This window comes from Neolamprologus multifasciatus, chromosome 8 (genome assembly GCF_963576455.1).
Source record: "Neolamprologus multifasciatus chromosome 8, fNeoMul1.2, whole genome shotgun sequence".
NCBI lineage: Eukaryota > Metazoa > Chordata > Actinopteri > Cichliformes > Cichlidae > Neolamprologus > Neolamprologus multifasciatus.
In genome coordinates, this window is record NC_140446.1 from 6,288,392 (window position 1) to 6,305,180 (window position 16,789).

Consider the following 16,789-nt stretch of genomic DNA (forward strand, 5'->3'; position numbering starts at 1 on the left):
TATCTGATTTCTATGCAATTTAATCAGGTCATTTACTCCATGTGAATTATTTTTGGGTTTCCTCCAAATTATCTCATTATTCAACACAGAAATCAACATGTTTGTCATACATATTTTACACGTGCTCCAATCAGCTTGAGCCAGTTATCATCAGGGTGTTGCTTCCGTTTATTTCAGTGTTTGCTCATTAATGCGCTAACTTTTAGCACAGCTTGCTCTAAAACAGAAACTGAAGTACTTGTGGTTTAGGTGTTTAGTTCTGCAGATGCTAGCATAGCGAAACAAAGTTCAAACTCTTTTTTCACCTTCGTCCATGCCATTGAGGAGCTGATTGAGGTCATCAGTCTTGCAGTCGTACAGATGCTCCTTCCAGGTTTCTCCGTTCTCACTGCGCAGCAGGATCAGCTCTCTCTCCTGGCCCCGCATCGAGCCAAAATGAGGGATCTCCACTATCACAGGCCTGGTGAGGTATATGTCGAGGAAATATCATTGTTTGACTTTGACTGATTGGCATGACAAGTAAGTATGTAAGCCAAAACGAAAGATACCACTCTACCATTTGTCTTTAGGAGCTGGGGCCTCTTTCCTAAAATGGACTGATAGTTAAGTCATAGTAAAAATCAAAAGTAAGCACAAAAACCACACATTTCAGTAGTAACTTGAAATGTAAGGCTGATGAGCAAATTTTCTCTAACTTGATGTAAAGGGGTTTCTTAAAAATCATGTAGGGCTATTGCAGTTAAGTGTTCTGAACTTTATACATCTCTGCTTCTGTCCAAACTCTTTCATGTTTGTTTTTTTGTCAATTCACGATTTGATCCATAAAATAACACAAGACGCCTGGCTTCAGTCTGCTTTTCCATTCCTTAACCAACACCTGTTTGTGGGGAAATTGCACATTCATTTAGATTGCTGATTATAATCACTGATTTCAGATGCTTAAGTTACAAATGTGATTCTTAGAACCTACTTAGGCAAAGTTCTTTTTTATGCTCAAAGTCATTCGTGAATCAAATGACACAAGCCCTCAGGAAATGAGGGCCTTTATCGGAGCAGCTGGGAGAGCAGACAGTGTAGTCCTCTCTTATAAGAATGGTGAGGGAAGTCTGTGCTAGATTAATTTAAATCTAAACCTGAAAGACAAATGATAACAGAGTTTTCAAATGACAACTCTTTAAGAAGATACTACGGTATTCATGGTATTCAAATAAAAAGTATTACCAAGTTTACACAAAGTACAAAGAGTGGAGACACTGATCTTAATAACATACAGGTGTGAATGAAATGTGGTTCTGCTGATGAGAGTGAAGCGTCATAATCACTGCGGCGGCCATGCTGCAGGGTCGATGGGACGTTCAGAGTGAATTTGCACGACTTGACGAGACAGATGATGTCATGATGTAATGAGGGGAGGGAGGAGAAAGCTGCACAGCCCTTACTTAAACAAGGCATGGTAGCAACACAAGAGAGACAGATGAATATGCACTACTCTCAGAGTAGGCAGTAGAACTGAAGAGTAAGTTTAAAGTGAAGCTGTCTGAGTAAGTATATACATTAAAAATGAAATAAAAAAGTTTTTTTTTTTTTTTGAATATCCTGTTTTCTCAATCAAAGAAGAAAGAATTCACTTTCACAAATTTGAGCCAGCATTAGAGACAAACTGAGCTAGTTGAAAGACACGAGGAGCAATTATTGCAGTCGCACCTCAGCGCACTGTAGGTACGATAAGTCACCTGTCCCAGAAAACTAACAGGACTGCTTCAATTTTGAGAAAAAGAAACTTTTGTAAAGGTGAAATCATGTGCTTTAACTACTGTGCGTGGCTTCAATTTTACGTTCATAAAGCTCTATAATTCTGTGCTGATAAAAGCACCAAAAAAGCAATAAAATAAACAAGAAATACTAATAAAAACTAGGAGTATGATGGTGTCACAGCAAGAAAGTCCCGGGTTCAAAGCTGTTGGCACTTCTAGGGGAACTTTGCCTGCTTTGTTTCTTGTGCCATAAAAGACAAAACATGCAAGGTTACTGCTGGATATCATGGTCATCGGAAGAAAGAGTTTTTCTACATAGAAAAATTAACTTGATACAAGTGGATACTATTGATCCACTGCTATTGGATACTGTCTCTGAAACCATGCAATACAGCTCCTTCACTAGGTTTGTATGCTTTTCATTATGACCATTCTTCACTTCCCTTTTTAGGGCTGATGCATAATTTGCACTTTCTGGTGTATTTTCTTTGGTAAAGTCTTTCTTTTTATGGTAGATTACCTTCTATGTCTGCCTACCTCAGTGGATGTTGAAAAGCGTTTTTTTTCTTTACCATAGAAAGTATTCTGTGATCATCCACAAAACTTGTCTTCTCTGGATGTTCAGGCCTTTTTATGCTGCCGAGCTCACTGTTTTTTGTTTTGGCAGCCCAAATTTGTCCTTTTTTACTTGCATATAAAGCTTCAAATGTCACACTTGGATTTAAGTCTAGATAAGACACCTGATTAATTTCTGAAGACATAAAACACGTATAGCACACAACTGTGCATTAAACTGGATTTAGTTCCCCCATGGTTGAAGTAATTCTTTGATCAGGCCCTTTAACTAATCCTGAAAGTCTGGTTGGGTCTTCGTTTGACTTCATTTGTTCATTGAGCTTAATTCAATTGTACTGTTGGACATACAGAGTCAAAATTGAATGTTGAGGCACAGCTTTAGGATCTTAACCCTGCTCACATAAAAATGTCATCAGTATAACACTTTCTACCAAGAGCTTTTGACATTAATTATATAAAAGTATCGTGAGATGACATAAAACTGATAACAGTAGTCATGAGAAGCAGAATGATGCTTGGCTTCAGGGAAAAAAAGGCTCATGCCCAACAAGCGCAGTCCAGTCCAAACAGCCAATCAAAACCTTTACATTCAGTGACGTCAGAGGCCCACTGAGAGCTTCTGAAATTAAAAAAAAATACAATGATATATAAATGAAAGTGGCGGAAAATTAACTGTAATGGAGTTCACAGTTAAACTGCGTAGTTTTAGGAAGAATTTGTAAGTAAAAACTAATTTCTGCCTGTTAAGTCATTGAGGCTATTACAAATCAGCTGCTGGTTGACCCATCTTCCAACTATATCCATTATTTCTTCCCAAAACTACATGGCACCCATACTGATGCTGTAACCTATCAAATCAAAGTCAACAAAGATGGGTAAAATAAACCATCAGCATGAATCAGCCTCGGTCATGTTGTTTCCTTTGGGGAGGTGGGAAATACAGGAGAAAGGGGAGCAGGGGGGAGGGAAAGGGGTGCTATGTTTGGTTCCTACCCAACAAATCTAGTTCCTCTGGGTCCCAGCTGTAGCACGGGACTAACCAGGCTCTCGCCTTCATTAAGGGCTGGCAGCTTTCTGGGGAGATGTAGTTTACTGTGTCCGCAAAATAATGAAACACACATACACACAAAACACACACTCGCAAAGTCAGTAAAAACACACACACACACCACCGACTTCTATTTCCGTATCAGCAATAAGCTCTTTTATCAGTAACAACATCTTATTTATTGTTTCAGGTACAATTAGTGGCATCAGTAATGGCAACAAGCGAGAGAGGCAATATTTGTTGCCTGTACATCACAGATTTCTTTGCTTTAACCATATCTCATGAGTTATGCAGTAATATGAGTAGCAGATGGGGCAATAATTAGAAATCTTTCAAGCAAAAATAGCAACGAATTCCTGGCGACAGCTTCTCAATGGGAACAAATGCTGCTACTTTCTGTTTTATAATACATGGAAATTAAACATTTCAGCCTCTTAAACCATATTACACAAGTTGTTGCAGACCGCAGCACAACCAAAATTACTGCGAGAGTGCGAAATGAACTTGTTGCCTTCGAGATTGTTGCTTCAAAGACATGGACCTGGTTAGTTACTGTCTTCAAAGCCACATTTGCGCATCAAGACAGCAATAAAAGGGCAATAAAGTGTAGCCAGCCTGCCATCGGTTTGCAATCGAATGAGGTCAAGCTGGCAATCACTGCACATGCATTCTGTTTAGGATAACGCAATAATTAACTGTGAAAAACCAAAGGAAATTTCAAATCTGTTGCCTTTCGTTGCAAATCTGTTGCCGTCTACATACATAGAAATTCACATCGAATGCTTACATTCAGAGATCTACAACAAAAATCCTGAAATGTCTCCACAAATAGTTACACAGTTGTTGCAGAATTATAAATTAACTGCAAAATAAAAAACAAGTGCCCCCAATTTTCACATTTGTATAAAACATAACCAGAATACAACCAGTTGGCAACCAGCTGAGTTCAGTCCCCTACTGCAAACAGACAAGCTGCAGAAGGCTGACTCAGATCGACTGCAACTTGTTGACAATCTGTCAGCATTTCTAAATTATATCACAATTATTTGCAAATCTTCACCAATATGTCTGAGAGGGACTGCAGTCAGAGCGAGTCAGGCCGAAAAAGAAAATCATCACCAGGCAACCGCAGGTTTTAACAGTAGTGTGACCAAGCTATTATTGACTCAGTACTGCCATGTGCACCATAAGGATTCGTTTATATATATCCTCAACTGGTTTAAAAGTGTTTAAAAACAGTTGCTAAGTTTACTCTTTTTTAAATTATTGATAAAGTTTCTGAGATAATACAAATTGCAAGAAGAGGTTGTACTGTTAAAACTTGAACCGGGCTGTAGAGGACTGCTAGAAAAATCACAAGTCCAGTGGTATAATTGTGTGTTCGTCACTGATTATGTGGACTAACCACAAGGACCCCCAGACTTTTAATCAATGTAATGCCCGTTTTCATTTCACATCTGTCTAATTAACTTGTGTAGAACATCAGGTTTATGGAAAACCAACTCAGTTGGGACCCAGACGCACAGCTGTTATTTCCCTGCACTTTGGTGCCATTTTGTGGCTGTTATAACAACTGGAAAACACATCATGCAAACAAAGCTTCGATTGCCATAAATCAAATGGATTCAATTCTTTGTTGAACTTCCAAACATTTAGTTTTGAACTTATTACTTCCATCTCTTCCGTGTGATTTTGAGAAGCGCTTCTATCGAGTTAATCATCTTTTAATGCTGCATGGCTTAACGCTACGTGTTGACTTTAAACCAGCTTAAAACCACCGTTTTGGAGCAATTAAGAAATAATAATTTTCAGTGTTTCCCATGCTGATTATGTGGAACAACCCAAAATTGCACAGCTATACACTCGCCTAAAGCGCTCTCAATCATATTCCTTGATGTTAAGGTGGTAATACAGTTCGGGGAGAGCCATGTTTTGTGCTTTGTGTCTCGTTTTATGAACTCCAACTTGTAATCCTATTTGTGCGTTTGGCGTCATTCTAAACAAATATCTCTATATATGCTCTATTGAAATCCCATCATATTCAGCAGTATTCTTTCAGAATATTTAAGTTGTCTTGCAGTTTGGACCAAGATACACAGCTGTTAGCCGTCTTTATCAAACAGGCAGATTTTTTAAAATCATACTAAAACTGTAACTGCTGAATTTAAAAAAAAAACTCCTCACATGCAATACAGCTATACATTAAAACCAAATTATGCCTACATATTTACATTACAATATTTACTCTTAAACATGTTGCAGTCATTACTAATGTTGCCTTTACTTTGCCAAAGGGGAAACACTGCTTACTTGAGGGTGAGCAGACTACAACAATAAGACTTGTACTGCTAATATTACCCCTTAACATGCACATACACACATTCACACTTTCCAATATAAACACAGGTGGCTGGAAATGGCAATGGCAAGAAGCAGAAGGAAGGAAATGTCAAGATACAGAACAAAGGTGCACAAAAATAAGCCGTTAAGCAACAGCAAAAACAATCTCAGCGATGTTTAAAAAAGAAGGTCTTACCCAAGGAACTGCGCTCCTGCGGGACCGACCTCAACAAGTCTGCTGGCCAGGCCTTCTCCTTCCACCATCGGGGGAGGCGACGCCAATTTGTGCCTCTTCACCAGTCGACACGTGATCCGGGTGGGTGCTGTGCACTTTCTGGGCGGGATGATGATTCTCATGCCGTTGTGACGGCTTCCTCTCATGGAACCACCCCTGGCGTCGACCATGAAGCTGACCAGGAACCTGACGGAAAGTAAAAAAGGTAGGAAGAGCCGGAAAAAGAGGGGGAGAGACGTAGAGGAGAGAGAGAAGAAGGGAAACGGAGTGTGCAAAGATAAGAGGTAAAACAAAGTGAAGAGAAAAAGAGATAACCAGAGAGGGCAAGTAAAGGGTAAAGAAAAGAAATGGAATAAGAAGAAAAACAAATGTTGGTTTATCAGCTGTACTGATGACGAGAGAGGAGCTTTAGTCGAGGTCCCATGCTGTGATCTTCAAAACACTGACAAAGTAAGTGTGAGTAAAAGGGAGAAAGAGAGGTGAACAAAGAAGAAAAAACAAAAATGTACAGAGGTTTCTGTGCTGGCTATGACTGAAGTTGAAAAAATAAAATAAGAACAAAAACAGCTTTGGCATGTAGATGTCGCAAATTTGGTAAATCCATTTACAGAAAGTGAATGTTTTTGAATTAAAGTGTAAAATCTAGTCGATTCCATAGGATGTCAGATTAAATGTTTTATTGGGGTTTTTTTTGTAATGATATATAAATTTGACAGCCAGGACACCAACACAGGAACCTCCAGTGTGTCTTGCCTTTTTACCCACATTAGAAGTAGTGTACCTCTGTGTGCAGCTCATTTAACTCAAACAAGGAACTTATAAGTCACACACACAGACGCACACCATGCAATACTAAAATGTGGTGTTAGTTTTTATGTTATTTAACAAACAGCACATGAATTGTTGCTTTAAAAATATGCTTGAAGAGGATCTGTTATGTGCTTCCTTATTTTCTGTCATACATACACTCTAACTGTCATCTATACTCATATTAAACATAGCCAAAGTTTCAAGAAACGTTTCAGTCAGTTTTTTCTACTCTTGGCTCTGCATGATGCCATAAAGAGGGGCGTGTATGTGAATAAAGCCCCGCCCACCTGCTGTTAAAATCCCCTGCTAACAATTGGCAGCCAATCAAAGAGAGAATGCTTAAAGGGAGAGGGAGAGACTCCACAGAGAGCCAGCGTAAGATTCATGCAAAACTATTCTAGCAGAGTCCAAGAATAAAATACTGAGCTGGGTTCACTGTCACATTATAAACCGAACTGACGCTTTTACTGAGTTTCAGTTTTAACATTTTGATCTAGAATGACATATCTGCCATGTTTTTACAGTCTATTTAAAGCTAATCCTGTGATTGTCAAGACAGTAGAGGCTTGCTGCTGGAGAATGCAAAAACCATAACACACGGCTAAAGCATATGTCAGCAACATTAAATTTAAAAGTCACATTCGGTCAGATCTGGCAACACAGACTCTTTCAGATCAGTTAGAAACTCAAAGATTTTCTCCTAACAAACAGGAAGGAATAAATACACGGATAACAGTCCGAAACACTTTACGTCAAGTCTGTAACAACACAGGGTGAGAACAGCAAACACAGATGTTATGAGTGAATATAAAAGGGAAGGTGCAATGTCATCGGGAAATAAAATTAAAATTAAAAAAAAGGTAGTGGTGATGATAAAAAGAAGGCAACCAATCACAGTCAATCACCTGCTGTCGTACTGCGGGAGCGGAGAGGAAAAACTGCAGGATGGACGACAAAGCAACGCAGGAGTGACAGGTCAACCACAGAGCTTTGTAATCGGAGATACAGCTGAGAAGATCATTATTAATGAACCCCGGTTTAAAGGAAGAATTTGAGGGAAAACTGTGGGAAATGGGAAATAGTCTTAATTGCTGTTTTGAGGAGATTAGAAGGAGGAGATTGTCTTCTTTATTCGTTAAACAGCCAGCAGCCAATTACATCACACAGGCAAAAGAACTGTATTTTTGTCTTTATACGGCTTTAACATAGGTGATATAACATGTTGATAATCAAGCTTTAGAGCTGCCTGTAGGTGGATTTTCCACTGGACAGAGCCAGTGTAGCAGTTTCCCTCTCTCCCATCTTTGCACTAATCTAAAGATAACCAGCTGCTGGCAGCGGCTGCATTTCCCCCCCAGTCTTCTTCTCTAAATCTACCCTTGAAAGGCAAATCTCCACCATTACCAAACATGTCAAATAAAACTTTGTTTAAAATATTTCTTTATCTTCCTTTACTTAAGTAACAGATAGAATTTAAGCAATCCTAACTTAACAGTTTATCCATTAAAGACAAGTAGAGAAAAAGTAATGCCTGATGAAGTGTCCAGCTATACACTGCCTGGCCAAAAACACTCACCACCTGCGTTTAACCAAGCAAATATGTAAGAGTCTTCCATAATATGTTTAGATTGGAAACAGGTTAATTATCTCTAAGTGATGCAGTGAGTAGCTTCTCATTTCTCATGCAAACACATTGTAAGACATGTTTCAGAAGAGTCAAACAAACTGTAGTCTTATCAGTGAGGCTAATCGGAATTAAAGGCTTCAGTTGGATAAGGAGTATAAAGATTGGACTCTGTAAATAAATCTACGTGGTAAATGTGGACAGGATGAGTCCAGTTTACCCTGCTCCAGAGTGATGGGGGCCTCAGGCACCAGGAGTAGTTGATGAAGCGATATACCCATCATGCCTTGTGCTTGCTGTGTTATAATCTAGGGTTGCTTTAGTTGGTGATATCTGGTTTAATATATGTTATATACCCCAGAAATGAGGTCAGCTGAATACCTGTATATACTGAATGACCACATTTTTTAAACAGTGCATTGTTTCTTCTCTGATGGCATATTCTAAGATAACAAATTGTAAAAGAGTGGTTTAGTCCAGGCCTTAACCTTAGAAACTTGGGATGTGCTTTACGCCAGCGGTCCCCAACCTTTTTTGCGCCACGGACCGGTTTATGCCCGACAATATTTTCATGGACCGGCCTTTAAGGTGTCGCGGATAAATACAACAAAATAAAACTAGTACCGGTACCGAAAAAAAAGAAAATTTATTCATAACACACGTGAAAAGACCCAGGAAAACCGAGTAAACGATAAAAACGATAACAAAATAACGCTGAAAACTGATAAAAACCCTGAAAACGATACATTTCACACCTGAGCCTCAACTGTCACGGGCCGGTACCAAACAACTCACGGACCGGTACCGGTCCGAGGCCCGGGGGTTGGGGACCGCTGCTTTACGCAGTGGTCTGACTTTCACGTAAACAAGATGACGTTTTGTTAAAAAATTAATGCAACTATAATTTTTTTTGGCCGGGCAGTGTACGTAACTTTCAAACGAGTCCCTTAATGGGCAATTAACCAAGAGGTCAAGATTACCTGTTACAGCTGCTGCGAGAGACAATGAGTTATGTGACCTTCAAATCAAGGTGAGGAGGAGCCAACTTTCCAGCTTTACTTTGTTGTGACTAAAAGTTTCTTTTTAACAGCAGTTTCTAGCTACACCTGTTTGTTATTAATGTTTGATTTTTTTTAAATTACAGAAATCCTCAAAGTATTAACTTTAAAGATTTAAAAAGGGTGAAGAAAAATGCTGCATGTATGAGCTGCCTTGTCAGAGGGAAAGAAAATGAGACTCAGCAAGAAGAACAAACAAAAAACACACAATAAGCAGAAGGAGATGATGACAGTCACTTCATCCTTTCCTCTAAAGGGTATAAAACTAGTAAGCCGTTTTCCTTCCTCTCCTTCCACTTTGTCACTCCATCTTTGTGATTAAGTCAGATATTTTCCCTTTTTACTCCCCCCACTCTTTCCTCCTGTTCTTATCCATTCACATTTTCAAACATGCTTACCCGGAGTGTATTGGTGAGGACACTAGGTTGACATTGTCCAGTGCATCTGCAGTCCAGCTGTACCTCCTCAGCGAGTCGCTGTCAAAGTCCTTAGCCGCTGCCAAATGCTGTGGAGAAGACAACAGAGTCAGTGTGTGAAAATCTCAGCTAACTTCTCCTTTTAATGTAAAGACTTGCTTTTGCACATGCTAGGCTAATAGTGTGGAGGCTACAGATTTTTCAATATTCCCTATTTAATGTCAAAGTTCACTAGTTTTGTAGATATTTCTTGCAAATTTATGAATGAGTCATAAAATCATTTCTTCACGAGAAAGACAGCAGCAGATGCCGCTTAGTGTAAAAAACAAATCTGGAGATGTTACATTTCATTAGAACACAAGCTGTCAAAAACATCTTGATGACATTCAAAACGAAGCTCGGAGTAAAATGCAAATGAAAAATCACCACATTAAGGATCAAAAGAAAAAAACAGACATCAGATGGCAGAAAACAAGCGACTAAAAATGTTTACAGACAGACAGATGCACTGACACCAGACCTGTTGTGTCACCAGTCTGAAGATGCTCTTGAAAGATTCAGATTCACTATTTATACTCCAGATGTGCACCAATATGACGTGTCAAGTTGAAGGCCATGCTTCAAACAGAAAATGAAAGCTAAGATTTTAGAGTACTTCTGAAAACTCGCTCACATTTAATGAGGAAAAAATACTTGGAGTATTATATTAATCTCCAAACTGCTACAGAAAAACGGGGAGTGACAAAGACACAAAGTTTGGTTTTACTTATCCGAGGCACATGGATAAGTAAAAACAGGGAGGCGACTCTACTAAAACACTGTAAATACAAGCAGTACGGTAACAACTGAATCCAACCGATGAAATAAGTGATATAAAAAAAGAAAAGTTAACAATGCTTTACACAACTAAATGATACCAACACGTGGAAACCCACTGACACGGAGAGTGCATAATGACTTCTACATCTACCTTATTGTGTTGCTCTACAATGAAAGACTTTTCCTTACGAAGCATCTGGAGGAACGTTAGAGGAAACAAGTGGTTATTCAATTATTCAATAACTAGTACATCTTTACTCTCCAGTTACACAATCATACGTCCCAGCGTCAGAAATTTGAAGATAGTCTCAGATGCAGGTTTGTTTTTTAAATTTCAGTTAAATAGACCCCACAGAGTTTTTGAACACTCTTTGTGCAAAGGAGCAAAGTTTTTAATTCAGAGTTAAACCATATTATCCAGTTCTGGGTCCAAATGCCCCTTCAGCTTGCAAAAGCAATCAAATATAAAAGAACCACTCAGAGTTTCAAACAAAAGTCCAAATTATTTTTATCTAATACAATTATCTGTTTTTTTTTTTTTGTGTAAATCTAGTAAAATGGTCAGTTGTGTTACAGTCAAGCATTAACTAAAAAATAAAGGTTTGAAGAGGTTGAGTGGTGTTCAGTGGGAGTTTTAAATCGACAGGAGGAGGATAGATAACCTCCACTGATATTATACATGATGGAAAAGGCGTAGGCCTGTTGTGTCAGCTACATTAGAGGCTCTAGGCAGATTCAATGCAGAGTTAAATTATGCAATAGCAACAAGATAGCTAGATAGCTAGCTGACATATAAAGATTTTCTGGCTGAAGTAATTCCCAAAGAAAAGAAAACAAAAAAGCAAAACTGTTTAGCAGTTTTCAGCATGTTTCAGCTTTTTTGTGGATAGCAAACCAAGTAGTTCAATGAGTCATGTTTGGTGCCAATTTTACATTTTAAGAAACAGAGATGCACATTTGCCACTGCTTATGCAAGAAAGACTTTACCTGTCACTTCACAGGCAAGCATAATCTTTATCCACGCTGTCATTGACCTCATGGGGTATTCTATGAACAAGTTTTACTTGAACTTCTTCTTCTTCTTCTTAACCTTAAATGCTATTTTCTTGCATCTTTCAAGTAAGTGGGACATCACAATAATCCCTCTTAGATAGCAGCAGGTAGCACTAATCTCATTTCCTCTTTCAGTAAATTGTAACTGGATTGATCGTCTTTATGTCAGTGGCAACTCAAGTGTAAGAGGATTGGTGTATTGCATAGCCTCTGGCACAGCACCAAGACACCTCGGTACATTTGGAGACAGAAGTGTGTCACTTGTAAAGTTAATGACCAGCGGATTACCGGCTGAGAGAATTAAACTAAGGGAGCAGCCAGCAAGAGGTATAAAGCATAGCATGAGCAGCTTCAAACTGATACCACTAGAGTAGCTTTGCATGATTTGCAATTCATAATAATCCTTATTATATGAGCAGCCTCTCACTTCATCCAAAATCTGAAACTAGTTGATTCAGAGCCCATCACCCCTCCTTTAAGCCAACTTTCTTGTGATTGGCTGCTCCTTGCAAACAAAAGATTTGAACAGCAGCTGGATGTGACTTTTATGTGTGCTGTCCATATTAGGGACTGTGTGAAACTGAGAGTTTAGAGCAGTCTGGATTATTTGTAAATACACTGACCTCATTATTTGACACGTTGGCCCTGGTTATGTTAAAGAAAAACATTGTAACATGACAGGAAATAAGAAAAAGCACAATAGGTCCACTTTTAAGACCCGAAGGTCCAGTCAGTGTACGTACCATCTCCTTACTCGGCGCCAGTATCTCCTCTATCATCATGCTGTCCCGTGTAAACGAGCTCCGGTTCAGCAAGTTGGACCTATCAGAACTGAAGGAACGAAGGCTTGGTGTGGTTGTCGTAGTAGATTACCAAGACAACAGTCACAGTGATGGAAAGGGGAGGTGAGGAAGAGGAGGAGGTGGAGGTGGTGGTAGGGGGGGCAGAGGGTAAAGGGGTGAACAGAAAGTGAACAGAAAAAACAAAACAAAAAAAACAAACACAAACACATTAAATGCATGCAGCTTCCAGGAACCTGACTGTATGGCACCAGAGACAACAACAACCACAAGAAAACAGATTAAAAGTTGAGAGAAATGACTGATGTGTAATTTCGCTGAAGTGATTAAAAATCAAAATAAAAAATTTCAGATGCAGATGAGATTGTACTTCTGGGGCGATCAGTGTACAGTAAAAGAAAGAAAACACATGTTCCATCTACACCTGTTCTTACACTTCCTGCTTTTTTAGCCTCTTCACTTTGATCCCATGCTGCACACAGAATAAAGCACCATAAGCCTGAGTAAAGCAGGATAGCATGTAAAAGGAAGGCAGGTTGCTACACGATGGACGCTGGTGGAAAGGGGAGCTGGTATTAATGACAACTTTGGTGATAATTAGCTGGCACTATTTTGACTCCTCATGTCTTTGTATACGTCTGTCAGCTTGTGCAGGCTGTAATGTTGTTTGTGATGGGAGCTTTGAGACAAACTTTTATGAGGCAAATAAAAAACATTCCTGAGCAATGACATGACGAATGTTTGCCTGCAACACCCCAACAGCAATTACATCAGTGCCATTAGCTTTATGCAAGTACACTATTGTGAACCAATTAATTATCAATGGCAGGAAGTGCTCTACAGCACAACTCTAAATGCTAAAATCACAAGGCTGTGGAAACCAAGAGCAGATGTGGCTGCAACAGATTTATTTTTTCATACAATTATCCAAAGATTTTACATTTATAGCTGGGAGTCCTTTTTCCATTCATTCCATTCAACTGATTAGTGTCTCCAGGAATCAAAAGTTATGTCCTCAACATATATTATTCCTGAAGAAGAAAAAAATGTTTTATTTCAAATTGGTGGAATAATTTCGGGGAGATAATAATAATGGATTGCATTTATATAACGCTTTTCGGGGCCCTCAAAGCGCTTTACAATTCCACTATTCATTCACTCTCACATTCACACACTGGTGGAGGCAGCTACAGTTGTAGCCACAGCTGCCCTGGGGCAGACTGACAGAAGCGAGGCTGCCATATCGCGCCATCGGCCCCTCTGGCCATCACCAGTAGGCGGTAGGTGAAGTGTCTTGCCCAAGGACACAACGAGCGAGACTGTCCGAGCCGGGGCTCGAACAGGCAACCTTCCAGTTACAAGACGAACTGTCAACTCTTGAGCCACGATCGCCAAGATAAATCTATATTGCATGAAACTGTATACTAGTTAAACTAAAGGAACCTGCACAACAAAAATGTTTAATGATCTTAATGAGGGCATAATTAGCAGTCTTGATTTTCTATAAAAAGCCAAAGATATGATCTAAAAAAAGACTAGACCAGGGGTGTCAAACTCAAATACACAGTGGGCCAAAATTCAAAACTGGAACAAAGTCGCGGGCTAACGTTAATATTTATTGAAATATATTTATGCCTCCAGATATAAGAATGAATCTTTTCTGAAAAAGTTTTGCTGTTTCGCTGAAAAACTGAATATGGAACTAGCAAAGCTTAATACTAAACAATATATATATTAGCTGTATAATACCAGTAGGCCAGCTCTAATAGTAATTTGGTATGGCTTCGCGGGCCAAATGTAATTAGTCTGCGGGCCAAATTTGGCCCGCGGGCCAGAGTTTGACACCTATGGACTAGACGATATCTGACTTCTGTTACAGCCTGTAGTTAAAGTCAGACTTGTGTTGTGAAGCTATTCAGGACTGAAAGAGTTTCACTTGTCCTGTCCAAACAACAATCTAAATAACATTAAATTCATTTGTACAGCTCCAACTTAAAATTTGAATACTTTTACAAGTAATTCTACTTCTAGCAATTTCTCATTGCTCTGGGACTATCACTGCAACTGACCAAATTTATGCTGTCACAGCTTTGGAAATCAGGGAAAATTACTATAACAATTATAGTTACTATAGTAATAAAGTGCTACTCAACCTGTTTGCAGGGATTTATTCATTTGGGTTTGTTTGTTTTTTTGTGAGCAGCTTTTTCAGCTGTGTCTCTGTGACATCAAACACAGAGGTGAATTCCCAGAGATCTGCAAGAATCATTTTTTTCACCTTCACCTTGATTTAAAATTGGACCTGATAAGCCAGGGGCAAAGGGGATTTAAGGGGAGATCTAACTATGACAGAATTGATTAACAGCGTGTTAATATATCTTTAGATGATAGATAATCCTCCTTCTCTCATTCTGATATCGGTCATAGTGCTATGATAATAATTTTATATGTTATTCAGCAGGCTTGAAACTAGCAGCTGAGCCCATAAAATCAGCAGGAAAGTGTTTACTGAGGTCGGAAAAATGGACGTGAACACTGGCTTTAGACAGACCTCGATACAACAAAAGGATTTTTCTTTTACAGACTATGCTTGCAATGTTATGAGATCACAAAAATGTCACTTGGCATGGATTTGTTTCTTCCACAATAACATTTTGTAACTACTTATCCACATGAAATCACATTTGATGTCTTTATTACTGAGTATTCAGTATATATTGTCTGAAAGTATTCAGGGATAAACTATTTGAGCCTAAACTGATGAAGGCAATAGCATCCTCATTACCTACAGATATCAGTTCAGGTCCCTGGAAGCTCGATGGAGAAATCAAAATGATGCAAAAGCTCCACCTTTGTGGAAAACCCACAAAGACCAAGATACAGTCAAACATAAAAATAAACACCACTATTCTCTATAGCCAGCTGAGCGCTTTTCAACTGAAAGTAAGAAATCAGACAGAGATCACACAGGTGAACCACAGAAAACACACAGTGCCACAGGGTTAACAAAACTGGTCAAGATCATTGCGTTAGTAGTCAAATGTGTTAAACAAATATGGTCGATATGCATTACATTGAACCACAGAGTCATGATACTGATAGCAACTGGGGTTTAAGGGAGTGGGGAAGGGGTGAGATGGGGGAGGTATAGCGAGGCCTCGTCATGCCTTGAGTCTTACCTGACTTTCGGACTAACGTTAAAAAACGGACATGAGGAGAGAATAAAACATCATGAACAAACAGAGGAGTGGACAGAAAGACGAGAAGCCAGAGCACAGATGCAGGTTGGTACAATGATGACAAATGGCTGACTGCCTAACCAGCTGCCTGAAACTTTGTGCATGAGGGAGGACTTGCAAATAGGGAGGTGTTAGAGTATTCCAGCTCTGAGGTCTGAATGACCCTTAATCTCTGAGGAGAAACATGTGCCTCGATAGCTGCTAAATGCGCCACTATTCTCATCAGTTAGCTATGGTTTGCCTGCTTTTTGTTGCTCTGCGAGTATGAAGCACTTCGTTTTATTTGAGTTTTATCTGTTGTTGCTATAAAAAAAAAGGGGGAGAACAAAAAGACTGAAACCAAATAGTATAATAGTAATAATGTTTCAGGCCATGGAACCAAATCACATGTTTGTAAAATAAGACTTTAAATCTGATCTATTCTTACAACGAACTTCCACTATTTTCATTGTACATGTAAAATGACAACAGAAGGCTATTTTATTCTATTCTTTCTAACAAAAAAAAGATTGCTAAGTTGAAATTGGGGATCAGAATTTGTATTACATCAACCTCTAGTATCATAAATTATGCAGGATACTCATGTTCTGCTGTTAATAAAACCTGGAAGGCAACTTGTAAAACTTTTTTATTTTTATAACATCTTTATTAAAATGTATTATCTTCTAGATGGACTGCACTGGAAGTTATTTGAACTAATTACTGCAGGAGAAACCAGTTTGTTAAACTATCTCTAAGCTAGATTGGTCAAACACACACACACGCACGGACAGACATCACCCCTCAAACAGTGTGTGTTGATCTAACCCAGCACTCAAGGCCATGCAATCGAACGTGCTTCTAATTTCCTGTGGCTCAGCGTGCATGTGTGTCACGCTTCAGATATTCAATAACCCCTCCCTCTTCAGCCAGTTGCACAAGTGTCAATATTTTCATACAAGCATAAAGTTCAGCAGCTGCAGGGTGCAAACTGTAACCTCTGGGTGTGTTTGCGTGTGTGACATGTAGGGATCAGAG

The 16,789-nt window shown here is 39.1% G+C and overlaps 1 protein-coding gene across 7 annotated transcripts in view; it reads right to left on the reverse strand.

Annotated features, from left to right (window-relative positions):
* Positions 1-16,789, reverse strand: part of LOC146512338 (ankyrin-3-like) — a 144,897-nt gene that overhangs the window by 33,217 nt on the left and 94,891 nt on the right. For 3 of the 7 annotated variants that reach the window (XM_085170860.1, XM_085170865.1, XM_085170864.1), the window contains exons 27-33: positions 12,477-12,579; positions 10,832-10,876; positions 9,844-9,950; positions 7,669-7,701; positions 5,915-6,139; positions 3,324-3,422; positions 306-460 (exon numbers count right to left, since the gene is read on the reverse strand). In XM_085170860.1, the coding sequence (XP_085026986.1) occupies positions 306-460; positions 3,324-3,422; positions 5,915-6,139; positions 7,669-7,701; positions 9,844-9,950; positions 10,832-10,876; positions 12,477-12,579 (767 nt within the window). Of the gene's footprint in view, positions 1-305; positions 461-3,323; positions 3,423-5,914; positions 6,140-7,668; positions 7,702-9,843; positions 9,951-10,831; positions 10,877-12,476; positions 12,580-15,712; positions 15,725-16,789 lie in introns of all 7 variants that reach the window. The other 4 variants (XM_085170861.1, XM_085170866.1, XM_085170859.1 and 1 more) reach the window with 3 other exon arrangements.